We start from the raw sequence: 16,388 nt of genomic DNA, 5'->3' as shown, positions 1-16,388 counted from the left end.
TTACCAGCCTTTTACAACTGCATGGGAAACTCGGTGGCAGAATTCTTTCCTCCCCCTACCACTGGGGACAGTGGCAAAAAGGAAAATATGTACTCAAAAAAGTGGTACAGAACATTTTTAAGAGGGAACAGCATAACAAAGGGGTAGTTGCAATACAAAAAGAGTATCATTTCTCTGTGAGAAGAGATTTTAAACTAACTTAGACAAAATAATGTGTGGGCACTCCAGAGGGGTATTGGTTGCATTGTACATACATATACCAAAGGCTTTTTTCCCCTTACAAGGGAGGTAGCCAAAAAACAAAGGCATAAAATCCACTCCTACCTATTCTATCTCCACATACTCCACTCCCATCCACCCCCTTTCTTCCCTCTTATCTTGGCTCCTCCTGAATGATGGGTCATCCCTGCATCTCACCCTCTGCCATGGGTCGGAAGCAGTGTCACAAGATATAGCACATCCAAAGCAAGGCCGCTTCATTAAATCGGTGACCCCCCTCTCCATCCCCTCATGCAGAAATGGAGAAGATGGATAGAAATCCCTTTAGGCTGCATCAATTTATTTTTCATACTCCCTCACCCCCATCCCCCACCCATTCCACCACATGCATCACAGCATCATTCATGCACAACCATTCTCCATTCACCCCTATCTTCTATCCTCTCATGTCCTTCCTCAACAGACATTCCCCTCTTCCCCAATGCCCCTTTTACCCCATCCATCTATCTTATCCTTGGTCACCCCCTCATGTTCACTCCTTCCACCTCTGCCTTCCACACCTCTTTTACTCATTCTTCCCATGTGTCCAAACCATCCCAATACTCTTTCATCAATACTCATCCTCACCTCGTTTCTCATTCTGTCTAGCCTATCATACTCCTCAGGCACCTCATCTCAAACACATATAAACTCCACTCTTCCTCTCTTATGTTCATGTTTCTGCCCCATACAGTCCTGTTGGCACAATCACTCTTTCATACAATCTCCTCTCAGCATCCATTCCCAAATGTCTATTCCTCATTACACTTTTTAATCCACCAAGGCATTTACTCACTCCTCTCAACCTACATTCTACCTCCACGTCCACTCCTCCCTTTCCCTCCACATTTGCACCCAAGTATCTAAAACTATCCACTTCCTCCAGCCTTTCTCCCTTAATTCTCACTCCCAGTCTGCTGCCATTTTCTCCCCTTGTACATCTCATCACCTTTTACCCATATTTATCTTCAACTTTCTTCTTTTGCACACCTTCCTAAATTCTGTCACTAACTTCCTCAATCCCTCCTCCTACTAGCACAGTGTCATTACCAAACAACAACTGGCTATCTCCCACTTTTCTCCATTTTCTATAACCATCTCCACTCCCTGACCCAGTACCCTTGCATTTACCTCTTGCCCACCCCATCCATGTATAGATTGAACAGCCAAGGTGACATAACTCATCCCAAATGAAGTCCCACCTTTACCTCAAACCATTCACTCTCTCCATTTCTTATTTTAACACAAGCTCTACTACTCTTGTAAAAACTCTTGACTGTTATTAAAAGCTTTCCTCCTATCCCATACCTCCCACAGTGTCTTCCAGTCTTCCCAAATAACATCCTTATCTATTCCTAATGCTTTCTCACATATCTGTCTTACCACAAAAATCTGATCTATGCAACCTCTACCTGTCCTAAACCCACACTGTTCCTCACTAATTACTCCTTCTGTTCCTCAAATAATGCTCTCAATCAAAACCCCCCATAAGCCTTCCTGACTACATTTAACAAACTGATCCCTCTGAAACTACTACACTCACACTGGTCCCCTTTTCCCTTGTGAAATGGAACTATACAGGCACTCCTCCAGTTCTCTGGCACTCTACCCTCTCTTAAACAAACATTAAATAACCTCACCAGCCAGTCCACTATCACTGTACTTTATCTTTTGATGGAATGGGTGGGAATGATTTTATGCCTTTTCCTTTTTGGCTACCTCCCTTGTAAGGGGGAAAAAGCCTTGGTATATGTATGTATGTATAATCTTCTCTCATCCTATTTTGTAACCAGTCCCTGAATGCTCATTTCTTCTCTTTTACTACCTTCTTCACTTCATTATCCCACTAACTACCTTTCCTTGTATTCCCTTCCATCCATCTTGTTCCACATACAATCTTTGTACATCTTATCACTTCCTCCTTGAAACATTCCCATTCCTCTTCCACACCTACCTCCACTCTGTCCTTTACCACCTCCCACACTTCTCTCATCTTCTCCTTGTACTCCTGCTCCTTTTCCTTTTTATTTAAACAGTTTGCTCTGAACATCCACCTACCTTCTGTCCTTTTTCTCCATCTATCCTCCACTCTCAACTTACCTTTCTCCAAAAAACTATCTGATATTCCCACAGTCTCTCCCTTAAGAATACATACATCCAAAACTTTTCCTACTTTTCTCCTGGGTACTACTTTATAGTCCATTAAAACCCTATCCACCACCCTCTCCCATGTGTACTTATGTTTGAGTTTTTTCCTAAACACTGTGTTAGCTATCATCAACGCTCAAGACACATCTCCACCATCAGCTCTCCAGTACAATTTTTCCTGGAACTCCATACTTCCCCAACCTCTCTGTCTATTGGTTCATCTCCAACTTTAGCATTGCGATCTACTATTACCACTACATTGACCTTTCTCCCTAAACCCTCTATGCAATGAGATTAATTGGGAGGAGTGAGAACAAATGGTCAGGCTGATTACTGGGGTAATACATACATACACCAAGGCTTTTTCCCCCTTACAAGGGAGGTAGCCAAAAAGGAAAAGGCATAAAATCATTCCCAGCCATTCCAACCCTAAATACACTCCACACCCCCTCCACCCTCCCTCTTATCTTAGCACCTCCTGGATGACGGGTCATCCCTGCACCTTGTCCACTGCCCTGGGTCAGAAGCAGTGTCGCAAGACACAGCACATCCACAGCAAGGCCGCTTCATTAAATCGGCGACCCCCCCCCCCTCCTTCCCCCCATGCATAAAAGGAGAAGACGGGGAGAAATACCTTTGGGCTGCATCAAATTTTGCTCACACATACTACCTCATCCCCCATCCCCCCGCCCATTCCACCTCATGCATCACAACATCATCCATATACAACCATTCTCCATTCACCCCTGTCTTCTGTCCTCTCCCTTCCTTCCTCAACAGACATTCCCCTCTTCCCCAAAGCCCCCTTCACCCCATCCATCCACCTCATCCTAGGACGTCCCCTCATGTTCACTCCCTCCACATCTGCCTTCCATACCTCTTTTACTAGTCTTTCTTCACTCATTCTTTCCATGTGTCCAAACCATCCTAATACTCTTTCAATAACCCTATCTCCCAACTCCCTTTCCACCACCGTTCTTCTCCTCACCTCCTCATTTCTCACTCTATCTAGCCTAGTAACCCCCATCATACTTCTCAGACACCTCATCTCAAACACATTCAAACTCCTTCTCTCTTCCTCTCTTATGTTCCATGTTTCTGCCCCATACAGTGCTGTTGGCACAATCACTCCTTCATATAGTCTCCTCTTAGCATCCATTCCCAAATGTCTATTCCTCATTACACTCTTCAATCCACCAAGGCATTTACTTGCTTCTCTCAATCTACATTCTACCTCCACCTTCACTCCACCTTTTCCTGCCACATTTGCACCCAAGTATCTAAAGCTATCCACTTCCTCCAGTTGCTCTCCCTTAATGCTCACTTCCAGTCTACTGCCACTTTCACCCCTTGTACATCTCATCACCTTACTTTTACCCACATTTATCTTTAGCTTTCTTTTATCACATACTCTCCCAAACTCTGTCACCAACTTCCTCAATCCCTCCTCCGATCCTGCCACAAGCGCAGTGTTGTCCGCAAACAACAGCTGGCTCACCTCCCACTTTTCTCCATTTTCTTTAACCATCTCACAATCCCTGACCCACTACCCTTGCATTTACCTCTTGCACTACCCCATCCATGTATAAGTTGAACAGCCAGGGCGACATAACGCATCCTTGACGAAGTCCCACCTTTACCTCAAACCACTCACTCTCTCCATTTCTAATCCTGACACAAGCTCTACTACTCCCATAAAAACTCTTGACAGCTCCTAGAAGCTTTCCTCCTATCTCGTATATCTGCATAACCTCCCACAGTGCCTTTCTGTCTACCCTATCGTAGGCCTTTTCCAGATCCATAAAAGCCCAAAAAACATCCTTCCCCTTTCCTATAGCTTTCTCACATATCTGTCTTACCACAAAGATCTGATCTACACAACCTCTACCTGTCCTAAATCCACACTGTTCCTCACCAATTACTCCCTCACTTTCTCTCCTAATCCTCTCAATCAAAATCCTCCCATAAGCCTTCCCAACTACATTTAACAAACTAATCCCTCTGAAACTACTACATTCACACTTGTCCCCTTTTCATTTGTAAAGGGGAACTATACAGGCACTCCTCCAGTTCTACGGCACTCTACCCTCTCTCCAGCAAACATTAAATAACCACACCAACCAGTCCACCATCACTGTACCTCCTTTTTTTAGACATTCTGCATGGCATCCATCCAGACCAGGTGCCTTACCTGCTTTTGTCATCTTAACAACTGTCTTCACTTCATCCTTCCTTATTTCTCCTCCATTTTCCTCACTCATCACGGTCATTTTCTTAGCATTTCCCACTGCAGCTATCTTTCCCTCCCTATCCTCCTTCACATTTAGCAACTCCCTAAAATATTCTGCCCATCTTCCCCTTACTGCCTTCTCTTCCATTATCATCTCTCCTTTTGCACCTTTTACCATTTCTTCTCTACTTGATTCGCCTTCTCTTCCTCTCTTAATTTCTTTCCAAAACATCTTTTTATTACTTTCAAAATTTTCTGTCATACTCTTACCCTATGAAATAGAACAATGGAAAACATGTCCCAAAGGTGACTCAAGTAAGAGGGTTGACTCACCCACAAAGCTACTTATTGAAAAGCCAGGCATCATTGGTTTGTTGAAGTACCTTTGCCCTACAGGAAAAAGTGACCAACTAACAATTGAATTTCAGTTACTAGGTGAGGGAATGTAACCGAGGAATGAATCATACAGGGAAGGTATATATGTAAATGTGTTGATGTTTTCTTATATAGCTTGACTGTAACAAAAGTAAATCAAATCAGCTATGGGACCATGTCAAGGTTATTACCATTAGTTATTCAGTTTGGATATCTCACTTTTGGCTCTCACACTGAAAGTGGTATCAGTTGATATGTGATAGTTGAGAGTTGATTGGATAAAAAATCAGATTCATTAAATAAATAATAAACTTCTTTTTGAGTTTCAACTTACTATTACAAAAATTACTGTGAGATCTTAAGGTATCTAGACATTTTATTGACTGATTTATGTATTATTATATTTTAACTTCAGCATCAAAGAAGGAAAGGATGTAGATTACAATTTTGAAACAGTGCACAACATAGATGAGTGGGGCTCAGACTTCACTCCAACAGTTCGAGCTGGAATGAGGTGTTGGAACATGACTGTACAGTTCTGGTTGGCAAATAATGTCTACAAAAGGACTAAACTAGCAAAGCCCTTGAAGTAAGTAGTGGGGGAATTTTGATTGACACATTAACTTATATGGATGAACATTGAACCATAAGCTCTTTATTAGTACTCGTAATATCACATGATACACCTCATGTTTTTGTCTCTAGGGAAGCTCTAACAATGTTCACATCTGCCTTCTGGCATGGTGTACATTCTGGCTACTACCTTTCCATGCTTACTGTGCCATTCATCTTAGCTGTTGAAGACTACTATGACAAGCTCATTAGGAAAAGGCTTGGACAAACTGTAAGATATATCCTTAATTTTTTTTAATTCTGTAAGTCCTAGAATTAAGAATTAATTGTAATTGTGCTCATATTCCTTTACTGTAATTTAGTTTTATGTGGTTATTCTTGTGTTTAGAAATAACATGATCCACAATAGTTTTAATTGCAGAGATTTCTTGTAGTTGAATATAATAGCAGTATCCAGAAAGAAAAACAGATTGGAACTAAATTGTAATAAATAGGTTTGATACTTTAGTTATTGAAAAGTTTCTCTAGGATAGAGTGCACAGACATATACATACATCCACAAAAAACACACTCCGAACTGAGTGAGTTGACGACAAATGATTTTGGAACGATTTCGGAACCAACCAACAGCTGCCTGGTTGTTTACATATGGGAAGGAAGTGTCGGAATTATTGTGACCAAAATGTAGTCTTTGTATCTTAGTTCAGTTATTATAATTACAAGATCAGTGACAACAATGGATGAAATAAACAAAGAATTCAATGATAAGAAAACTGTAAAGCGAAGTCTTGATGTAAGTACAATAGAGTCCCCACTTGGTTTAATTAAAAAAAGAAAGTGTCTGAATGAGACCCCAAAAACATACCAAAGATTGGATAGAGGTGTCTTCTCGGGGTTTAATAGAGAAAATAGTAATATATATAGAGGGCTAGACACAGATAGAGAACCTAGGTTTAAAAATATTTTAAGAAATAGAAATAAATGAGATAGATGAAGTAATTGATCTGAGAAGTGAATGCAAAAGTATATATAAGGAAGTAGCTATATTAAGAAAAGCCAATGAAGAAAATAATAGGGAAATAGATGAATTGAAAATGGAACTGAATAGGATAAAGGGAGAAAATATAAAACTGAAAAATGAAGATATGAATAGGAATGAGGCATTAAAGAAAGAGTTGAATGATCAAAAAGGTGACTGAGAAAGTGGAAGAAAAGATTAAAGAAAATGACCTTCAAGAAATTAAGAAACAGTGGAAGGTGGAACAGGAAAGTCAAAAATTATCTTTCAAGGAAATAGTGGAACAACAAGTTAAGGAGAATATGAAAGAAATGGTAATCAAAGTGATTAAAGAGAAAGGAAATTTGGTTAGGGATACAGTGGATAAAAAAAGATGCATTGTGATTTATGTTATTAAAGAAAAGCATGATGTTCATAGGTATCAGAGAGAAAGAGATCGCAAAAGAGATTCTGAAGGAGATTCAAGAGGAGAATCAAACCCTGGATAATTGTTTTTAGGGCTTTGTTTTGTATGATTTGAAGGGTGTTGTGGTGTGTCTCACTGAGATTAGGAGCCCATGCAGGACTCGCATAATTCATCACTGAGCGTATGCATTGTTTGTATATTGTTATATTAGTTTCTTTGTTTTGTCCAAATGTTGTTCCAGTGATTGACTTAAGTGCGTTAAGTCTAGGTGTGCATTTGTTTTTTATGTTTGTGAGGTGTTGTTTGAAAGACATGGATGTATCGTATGTTACACCAAGAACTTTCGGTGTGTTTGTGTGTGGTATTAGAGTGTTGTTGATGTAGAGATGAGGTATGTATTTGTGTTCTTTTGTCCAGTTGGTGAGAAGTGTTGCTGTAGATTTGGTTGGAGCTATTTTGAGTCTGTTTGTGATGAACCATGTGTTGAGTGTGTCAAGGTAAGGCTGGATTATTTCTGCAGCTTTGTCTGTGTTACGATGTGTGCATGTGATTGTTATGTCGTCTGCGTAGAAAGAGATTTGTATTTCTGAGGTGTCTGGTGTGGGTAAGTCATGCATGTATAGATTAAATAATGTGGGGGATAGAACTGAGCCCTGTGGTACTCCGTTCTTAATGTTTCTTATGTGCGATGATTGGCCATTATATGACACATGAGCATTCCTGCCTGCCAGATAATTGGTCAGCCATCTTTTGGTGTTATTGTGCATGTCTGTGTTATATATTTTATTTGTTAGGTTGTGGCGGGGGATAGCATCAGAAGCTTTACTAATGTCCAATGTTATAAGAAGTGTTCTGTGGTGGGGCCTATCTGAATTGATGCCATCTAAAATTCTTTGTGTGAGGTTTGTCAGAAGAGTGTTTGTGGAGTGTAGTGGCCTAAAAACAATTACAGGCTGCACAAATACAACACCTACAGACCATTTACACCATGAAACAAAAGTCCTCAAAGTCAAGGACCACCTCGAAATGAGAGGCACACAAACACTTGCTGCAGCCACCACAAACACATCACACCCGCTACACTACATAGCAGAACACCCACACACACCAAGAAACATTAAAACTACACCCAAAGACCTTTATTACGCACAGATACTCTCTTCTCTTCCTCCACAACCACCAAATACCAGCCTCCGGAAACATATTCATAATCATATCACTCACCGCTCCATTAACACACTGAAAGACAACACACTGCTGCATGCCAGACCCCCTGATATCCACCCTTTTGAATCCTCTCTCCCACGAAAGGACAGAGTCCACTTGGCCAGACTGCGATGCGGTCACCACCCAGCACTTCTAAGCTACCAGAAGAGGCTGGACGACCGTGTTGTGAACAGCTGCCCAGGATGTAACACTTCACCCCATACCATACAACACATAATGGAAGACTGCATTATACACAATCATGCACGCAAACAACACAACATACACTCTATAAAGGATTTGTGGGAAAACCCAGTTTCGGCTGTGGCCTTCCTTGGGGAGACGGGACTGCTTGGACAGACAGTCTAGGGAACGACAACAACAACAACAACCCTGGATAAAGAAATCGAGGAAACATATAGGATGGGTAGATACTCAAAAGATAAACAATATAGGCCACTGAAAGTAAAATTTAGGTCACAATTGATAGCAGAGGAAGTACTATCCAAAACAGCAAAACTAGCAAATAGTGAAAATCACAAAAAATGAATGGATAAAGAAAGAAATGAGTGAAGATGAAAAAGAAAAGGAGCTTAGAAGTGAAGCGAAGGAAAAGAACGAAAAGAGAACCTAGAATGAAAAGAATGATTTTTTTTGGAAAGTGGTGGACCTGAGGCTGAGAAAATGGTATATCATGAAGAAGGAAACAAAACAGATAGAAAAAGAAGAGAAAGAAAAAAATTAAAATTAGCCTATACCAACATTTATGGAATGATCTCAGGAATGAATGAACTGAATGATTACCTGGCATCAGAAAAGCTGGATATAATGGGAATAGTGGAAACTAAATTGAAAGGGAATCTACCACCTAACACTGTGGGACAAGGTCTATACAACTGCTGGATGAAGCATAGAAAGGAAAAACAAGGAGGGGGAGTAGTATTTCTGACCAAGAGAGACTTAAATGTGACAAAGTTAACAGAAAGAAGAAATAATGTAGAGTCAATCATGATAAAAATAGAAAACAACCACATGAAAAGTAGAAAATTTGTAGTAGTGTATGTGCCCCCTAAAATACAGGCCTGGACAGAACACGATCATTCCAAATTATTAGAAGATGCAAAACATGAACTGATATACAGACACTCCTCAACTTACGTTTTAGTTACGTTCCGAACGACCGAACTTAACGTGAAAATGAACGTAAGTCGTAAAAGTACGTTCCAGTAATGTATGACCGTTCATACTGTACTGTACATCCATAAATTCTATTACCGTATCTTATAAAACACCCCAAAATCATTAATTATAAACATAACATTGTAAAATAATAACATTAATTTCAAATAAATTAAATTCAAGCAACATAAAGTAAGATTGTGGAGGAGAAGGAGGAGGGGGAGGAGGAGGAGGAGGAGGCAAGGCACGTTCAGTCTGTCGTTTGTGCCATGTAAACAATGGACGCAGCATCATGCGTAAGTATCGTTTGAACGTCTCGTACTACGGAGAGCGCGCTAAACTAAAAAATTCACCCAAAAACAAATTTTTTTACAAATTTTTTTTTACAGTCAGTTCAAACGTAAAATCGAAAAAACGTAAAACGAATGAACGTAAGTAGAGGAGCGTCTGTACTGAAAGAAAGAGGAAATACAGTAATTATTGTAAACAGAATGAAGTATAAAACACCAATTGGAAAAAGTGACCATATACTAATAGAGTTTGAATTAAAAGAACAAAACAACATAGAAATGATAAACATAGAGAAGCAAGATTTATGTACAACAAAACAGACTTTGGAAAACTAAGGAAATTTTTCCAAAAAGCAAATTGGGATAGGTTTCTCTAAAGAGGAAACAAATATGGAAGACAAATGGAACATATTTAAAGAAAAGTACAAAGAAGGAATTAACAAATATATACCAAAAAAAGAAACAAAAAGAGATTTATATAAAATGTTGGTTCAACAAAAGATGTAGTGAGCCAGGAAAGTTAAAGCTTGGAAAAATGGAAAAAAGACAGGAAAACATCTAAATGGCATACACATACATAAATACATATACCAAAGGCTTTTTCCACCTACACAGGGGGTAGCCAAAAAGAAAAAGGCATAGAAACCACTCCCACCCATTCCATTTCCTATATATTCCACTCCCCTCCACCCTCCTCCCTCTCTCTTATCTTGGCACCTCCTGGATGATGGGTCATCCCTGCATCCTGTCCACTGCCCTGGGTCATCCCTGCATCCTGTCCACTGCCCTGGGTCAGAAGCAGTGTCACAAGACACAGAACATCCACAGCAAGGCCACATCATAAATTCGGCGATCCCCCCTCTCCATCCCCCCATGCAGAAAAGGAGAAGACGGGGAGAAATCCAGTTGGGCTGCGTCAATTTTTTTTTCTCATACACACTTCCTCACCCCCCATCCCCCACCCATTCCCCCTCATGCATCACAGCATTATTTATACACAACCCTTCTCCATTCACCCCTATCTTCTGTCCTTTCCCATCCTTCCTCCACAGACATTCCTCTCTTTTGTAATGCCCCTTTCACCCCATCCATCCATCTCATCCTAGGATGCCCCCTCATATTCACTCCTTCCACCTCTGCCTTCCACACTTCTTTTACTAATCTTTCTTCACTCATTCTTTCCATGTGTCCAAACCATCCTAATATTCTTTCATCAACCCTATCTCCCAGTTCCCTTTACACCCTTGTTCTTCTCCTCACTTCCTCATTTTTCACTCTATTCAACCTAGTAACCCCTATCATACTTCTCAGACATTTCATCTCAAACACATTCATACTCCTTCTCTCTTCCTCTCTCATGTTCCATGTTTCTGCCCCATACAATGCTGTTGGCACAATCACTCCTTCATATAACCTCCTCTTAGCATCAATTCCTAGATGTCTTTTTCTCATTACACTTTTCAATCCACCAAGGCATTTACTTGCTTCTCTCAATCTTCAATCTACATTCTACCTCCACCCCCACTCCTCCCTTTCCTGCCACATTCGCACCCAAGTATCTAAAACTATCCACTTCTTCCAGTCTTTCACCCTTAATGCTCACTTCCAGCCTGCTGTCACTCTCTCCCCTTGTACATCTCATCACCTTACTTTTGCCCACATTTGTCTTCAGCTTCCTTCTTTCACACACCTTCTCAAACTCTGTTACTAACTTCCTCAATCCCTCCTCTGATCCTGCTACAAGTGCAGTGTCGTCCGCAAACAACAACTGGCTCACCTCCCACTTTTCTCCATTTTCTTTAATCATCTCCAACCCCTGACCCACTACCCTTGCATTCACCTCTTGCACCACCCCATCCATGTAAAGATTGAACAGCCAGGGCGACATAACACATCCCTGACGAAGTCCCACCTTTACCTCAAACCATTCACTCTCTCCATTTCTAATCCTAACACAAGCTCTACTACTCTCATAAAAACTCTTGACTGTTCTTAACAGCTTTCCTCCTATCCCATATATCTGCAGTACCTCCCACAGTGCCTTCCTGTCTACCCTGTCATGAGCATTTTCCAGATCCATAAAAGCCCAAAAAACATCCTTACCTTTTCCTATAGCTTTCTCACATATCTGTCTTACCACAAAAATCTGATCTACACAACCCCTACCTGTCCTAAAACCACGCTGTTCCTCACCAATTACTCCCTCTCTTTCTCTCCTAATCCTCTCAATCAAGACCCTCCCATAAGTCTTTCCAACTACACTCAACAAGGTAATCCCTCTGAAACTACTACACTCACACTTGTCCCCCTTTCCCTTGTAAAGCAGAACTATACAGGCACTCCTCCAGTCCTCCGGCACTCTACCCTCTCTTAAACAAACATTTAATAACCTCACCAGCCAGTCCACCATAACTGTACCCCCTTTCTTCAGACATTCTGCATGGCATCCATCCAGACCAGGTGCCTTACCTGCTCTCATCATCTTAACCACTTCACTCCGGACTTAAATCTCGCGGGCAGCAGCCAATGCCAGCCGTACGACGTGTCGTAATAATACTCGCATCATAAAATATAGTCACCGCTTATATCGATCGTTCTCTCTTTCACCCGCGAATTTTGAAAACCACAGAGAATGGGATTCAGGGCACATTTGAGAGAATGTAAAAACACAGGGGCGACTACAATAAATATAATCAAGACGCCGATATGGCAGCGTCGCGAATCCACTTGCTCCTCATGACGCCTACGTAGGCGGCACCGTATGGAAGGGGTTAACAGCTGCTTTCACTTCATCCTTCCCTATTTCTCCATTTTCCTCACTCACCACTCATTTTCTTTGCACTTCCCACTGCAACTACCTTTCCCTCCCTATCTTCCTTCACATTTAGCAACTCCCTAAAATACATTGCCCACCTTCCTCTCACTGCCTTCTCTTCCATTATCATCTCTCCATCTGCACCTTTTATCTTTTCTTCTCTACTAGATTCGCCTCCTCTTTTAATTTCCTTCCAAAACATCTTTTTATTGCTTTCAAAATTTTCTGTCATACTCTTACCCCATTTCACATCTGCTCTCCTCTTTGCTTCCTTTATCTTATGCTTAACTTCCCTTCTCTTTACTTTGTACCTCTCATACGATTCCCTTGTCCTAATTTGTAGTCAATCTGTGAATCCCTGCTTCTTCTCTACACCATTCTTTGCTTCCCCATCCCACCACTCACTACCCTTCCTTCTATTTCCTCCCGCCCTCCTTGTTCCACACACCATCTTTGTGCACCTTATGACTCCCTCCTTGAACCATCCCCATTCCTCCTCCGCTCCTAGTTCTACTCTATTCTTTACTCTCTCCCACACCTCCTTCAGCTTTTTCGTATACTCATTCTCCTTTTTTTTTCTCATTTAAGCAGTTCACTCTAAGTACCTCCCTACCTTCTGCCCTTTTCCTCTTTCTCCACCTATTCTCCACTCTCAATTTACCTTCCACCAGAAAATAATCTGATATTCCCCCACTCTCCTTAGGACATGTACATCCTTAATTCTTCCTACCATACTGCTGGTCACCACTATAAAGTCCATTAACACTCTATCTGCCACCCTTCCATCCACCACCCTCTCCCATGTGTACTTATGCTTGACTTTCTTCCAAAACACTGTATTTGCTGTCATCAACTCTTTCAAGACACATCTCCACCATCAATTCTCCACTACGATTTTTACCTGGAACTCCATACTTCCCAATCACTCTGTCTATTGATTAATTTCCTACCCTAGCATTAAGGTCTCCCAATACAACTATATTGATATTTCTTCCTAATCCTTCTATGCACTCATATCTACCCAAAAAGCCTCCCTTTCCTCTACGCTCTTCTCACTACCAGGTCCATATGCACTTAAGAAAACCTGCATCTCCCTTACCAGCTTCACCTTCATCCACATCAACCTTGATGAAAACTCCTTGCACTCCACTACCCGCTTACTTATCTCTTTACTTACTAGTATAGCCACCCCTTCTCTCCCTCGTCCCCTCTTCACTCCTGAGTACCTCCGAGCTACACAACCAAACTCACAGTTGCCCTTTCCTTTCATTTTAGTTTCATTCAAGGCCAGCACATCCATCTTTCTTCTCACAAAGATACTGCCTATCTCTTCCCTTTTACTCTCATCTGTACCACATCCACGCACATTAAAAGACCCAAACCTTGCGGTACTGGTTGGAAAACTCCCAGACCATCTTATGCCTCTACTTCTTTTTTTAGGAATGTCCCTTTTGGGGCTACAGGTAGTAGGACCCCTAATCCCATCCCCCGTCCTGTTTTTTGTCGCCTTTTACAACTCAAGTGGAAAGACTTGGTGGTAGCATTCTCTTTCCCCACCACAGGGTTGGCGAAAAAAGGAAATGAATATTCAGAGAAATAGTACAGGACAGTAACAAGGGGTAGGGGGACAGCATAATAGAGGGACAGTTGTAGTATAAAAGTGTCATCATTTCTCTATGCACAGAGTTTTCCTCTATCACAGACAAAATGATGTGTGGCTCTGGTCCTTAGGGGCGCCTCATATAGACCTTAAAGTATCAACTGTATGCTACTTTGCCACAATAACATGCATCCAATACCCCAGACAGGGTAAAAAACTTGGAATCGAATATGTAAACATACGCAGGAAAGAAAGAGAATATGAAAGGGATATCTTAGACAAATGTAAGGATCAACCGAAACTCTTTTACAGATATATAAATGACAAACTAAAGGATAAACATGATATAGTAAAATTGTGCAAAGGAGACAAAGAATACATAGATGACACAGAGATGGCAGAAGTTATGATCAGACATTTCAGGTCTGTTTTTACAATTGAGAGCTCACAACCCTGGGAGGATGGACAACTAGAAAGTTCACCCATGATGAAGGAAATAAAAATAACACAAAGGGAAATAAGAGACCAAATAAAAAGCCTAGATGTCAGAAAGTCGCACGGACCAGATGGAATTGCAAATTGGATACTGAAAGAGTGTATAGATGAACTGTCAGATAAACTACACAAGATAATAGACTTCTCACTAAAAGAGGGAAAGGTGCCACAAGATTGGAAAGATGCAAACATAGTACCAATACATAAAGGAGGAAATAGAGAAGATCCTACAAATTTTAGACCGGTGTCCCTCACAAGTACAGTAGCAAAAATATGCAAAAAGATTATCAGGAGCAGATGGACCAAACACTTGGAAGAAAACAAAATAATAAATCCCAAACAATTTGGTTTTAGAAGTGGAAGATCGTGCACCACAAATCTAATCTGTTTTTACTTGAGACTAATTGAGATAATACACGAAAGAGATGGATGGGCAGCCTGGGCCTTCTTGGACTTGCATAAAGCATTTGATAAGGTACCACACAAAAAATTAATAAGTAGAATTGAAAAAATAGGAGGAATTCAAGGTAAACTGTTGGATTGGGTGAAGGATTTCTTAACTGGGAGAAAAATGAGAGTGGTACTTAGAGACAAAAATTCGAACTGGGAAGATGTAAAAAGTGGCGTCCCACAAGGCTCTGTTTTGGGTCCTTTAATGTTTGCCATATACATAAATGATATGGATGAAGGAGTAAATTGTCACATGAACTTTTTTGCTGACGATGCCAAATTACTCAAGAGAGTGAAAACAGAAGAAGATTGCAGATCGCTACAAGATGACCTGGATAAAGTATGGGAATGGAGCTGGAAATATGAAACGAACTTCAACATCAAGAAATGTAGCATAATGGAATTTGGAAGAGGCAGAAATATAGTTTCGGGAAAATATACGATTGGAAACAAAGTAGTCAAAAAAGTAAATTCAGAGAGGGACCTAGGAGTAATCATCTGAAGTGATTTGACACCTGACAAACATGTAAATAAGTTACTTGGAGAGACCTACAACCTATTAAGATCAATGAAAGTGGCCTTCGACTACATGGATGAGGAGATGGTTAAGAAAATAATTATTACATTGATAAGACCGAAATTAGAATATGCTATATCAATGTGAGCACCTAGCACAAAGAAAAACACAAGAAAATTGGAAAGAATCCAAAGAGCAGTGACAAAAATGGCACCCACACTATCAAATTTGACATATGAACAAAGATTGAAGAAATTACAGTTGTCAACATTGGAGCAGAGAAGGGATTTGTTGACCATTTTCAGAATTACGAAAAGGATGGAAGTTCTTGATAGAAATGACCTATTAAAATGGGACAAGAGGGAAACAAGAGGACATGAAAAGAAACTAAAGAAAGACAGTTACAGAAGAGACCTGAAAAAGAATAGTTTCCCACACAGAGCGAGCGATGACTGGAACAAATTGAACAGTGAAACAGTGAATGCCAGAACTATACATGATTTCAAGAAAAAACTGGATGTGGAGAGATATGAAAACAGGTCACAATGAGCATAGCTAATGTCCCGTAAAATACAACTAGGTAAATACTACATAGCAGAAGACCCACACACACCAAGAAACATAAAAAAAAACCTACATCACACACAAGGTGATGTAGTGCTTACTTTGCACTACTGTATTCTTGTTAGAAACAATTTCCTCACCTCGTGATTGACAGCTCTTCAAAAAAAAAAAAAAAAAAAAAAAAAACATCTTTGGTCTTGTCATTTTTTTCTTTGGCTTCCACTAAGAGGTTTTGTGTTTTTGTTCATTCCTCTTTGTTAGCAT

The 16,388-nt window shown here is 40.6% G+C and overlaps 1 protein-coding gene across 6 annotated transcripts in view; it reads left to right on the top strand.

Moving 5' to 3' along the window:
* frj (membrane bound O-acyltransferase domain containing farjavit) overlaps positions 1 to 16,388 on the top strand; it is a 183,554-nt gene that overhangs the window by 132,271 nt on the left and 34,895 nt on the right. For all 6 annotated transcript variants that reach the window (XM_076185167.1, XM_076185166.1, XM_076185168.1 and 3 more), the window contains 2 exons: positions 5,427 to 5,600; positions 5,717 to 5,855. In XM_076185167.1, coding sequence (XP_076041282.1) covers positions 5,427 to 5,600; positions 5,717 to 5,855 — 313 coding nt within the window. The remainder of the gene's footprint in view (positions 1 to 5,426; positions 5,601 to 5,716; positions 5,856 to 16,388) is intronic.

Source organism: Oratosquilla oratoria, chromosome 5 (genome assembly GCF_046742065.1).
Source record: "Oratosquilla oratoria isolate Oo_2021 chromosome 5, ASM4674206v1, whole genome shotgun sequence".
NCBI classification, from domain to species: Eukaryota; Metazoa; Arthropoda; class Malacostraca; order Stomatopoda; family Squillidae; genus Oratosquilla; species Oratosquilla oratoria.
The sequence above is the reverse complement of the archived record's forward strand: the minus strand, read 5'-3'. Positions and strand labels throughout refer to the sequence as shown.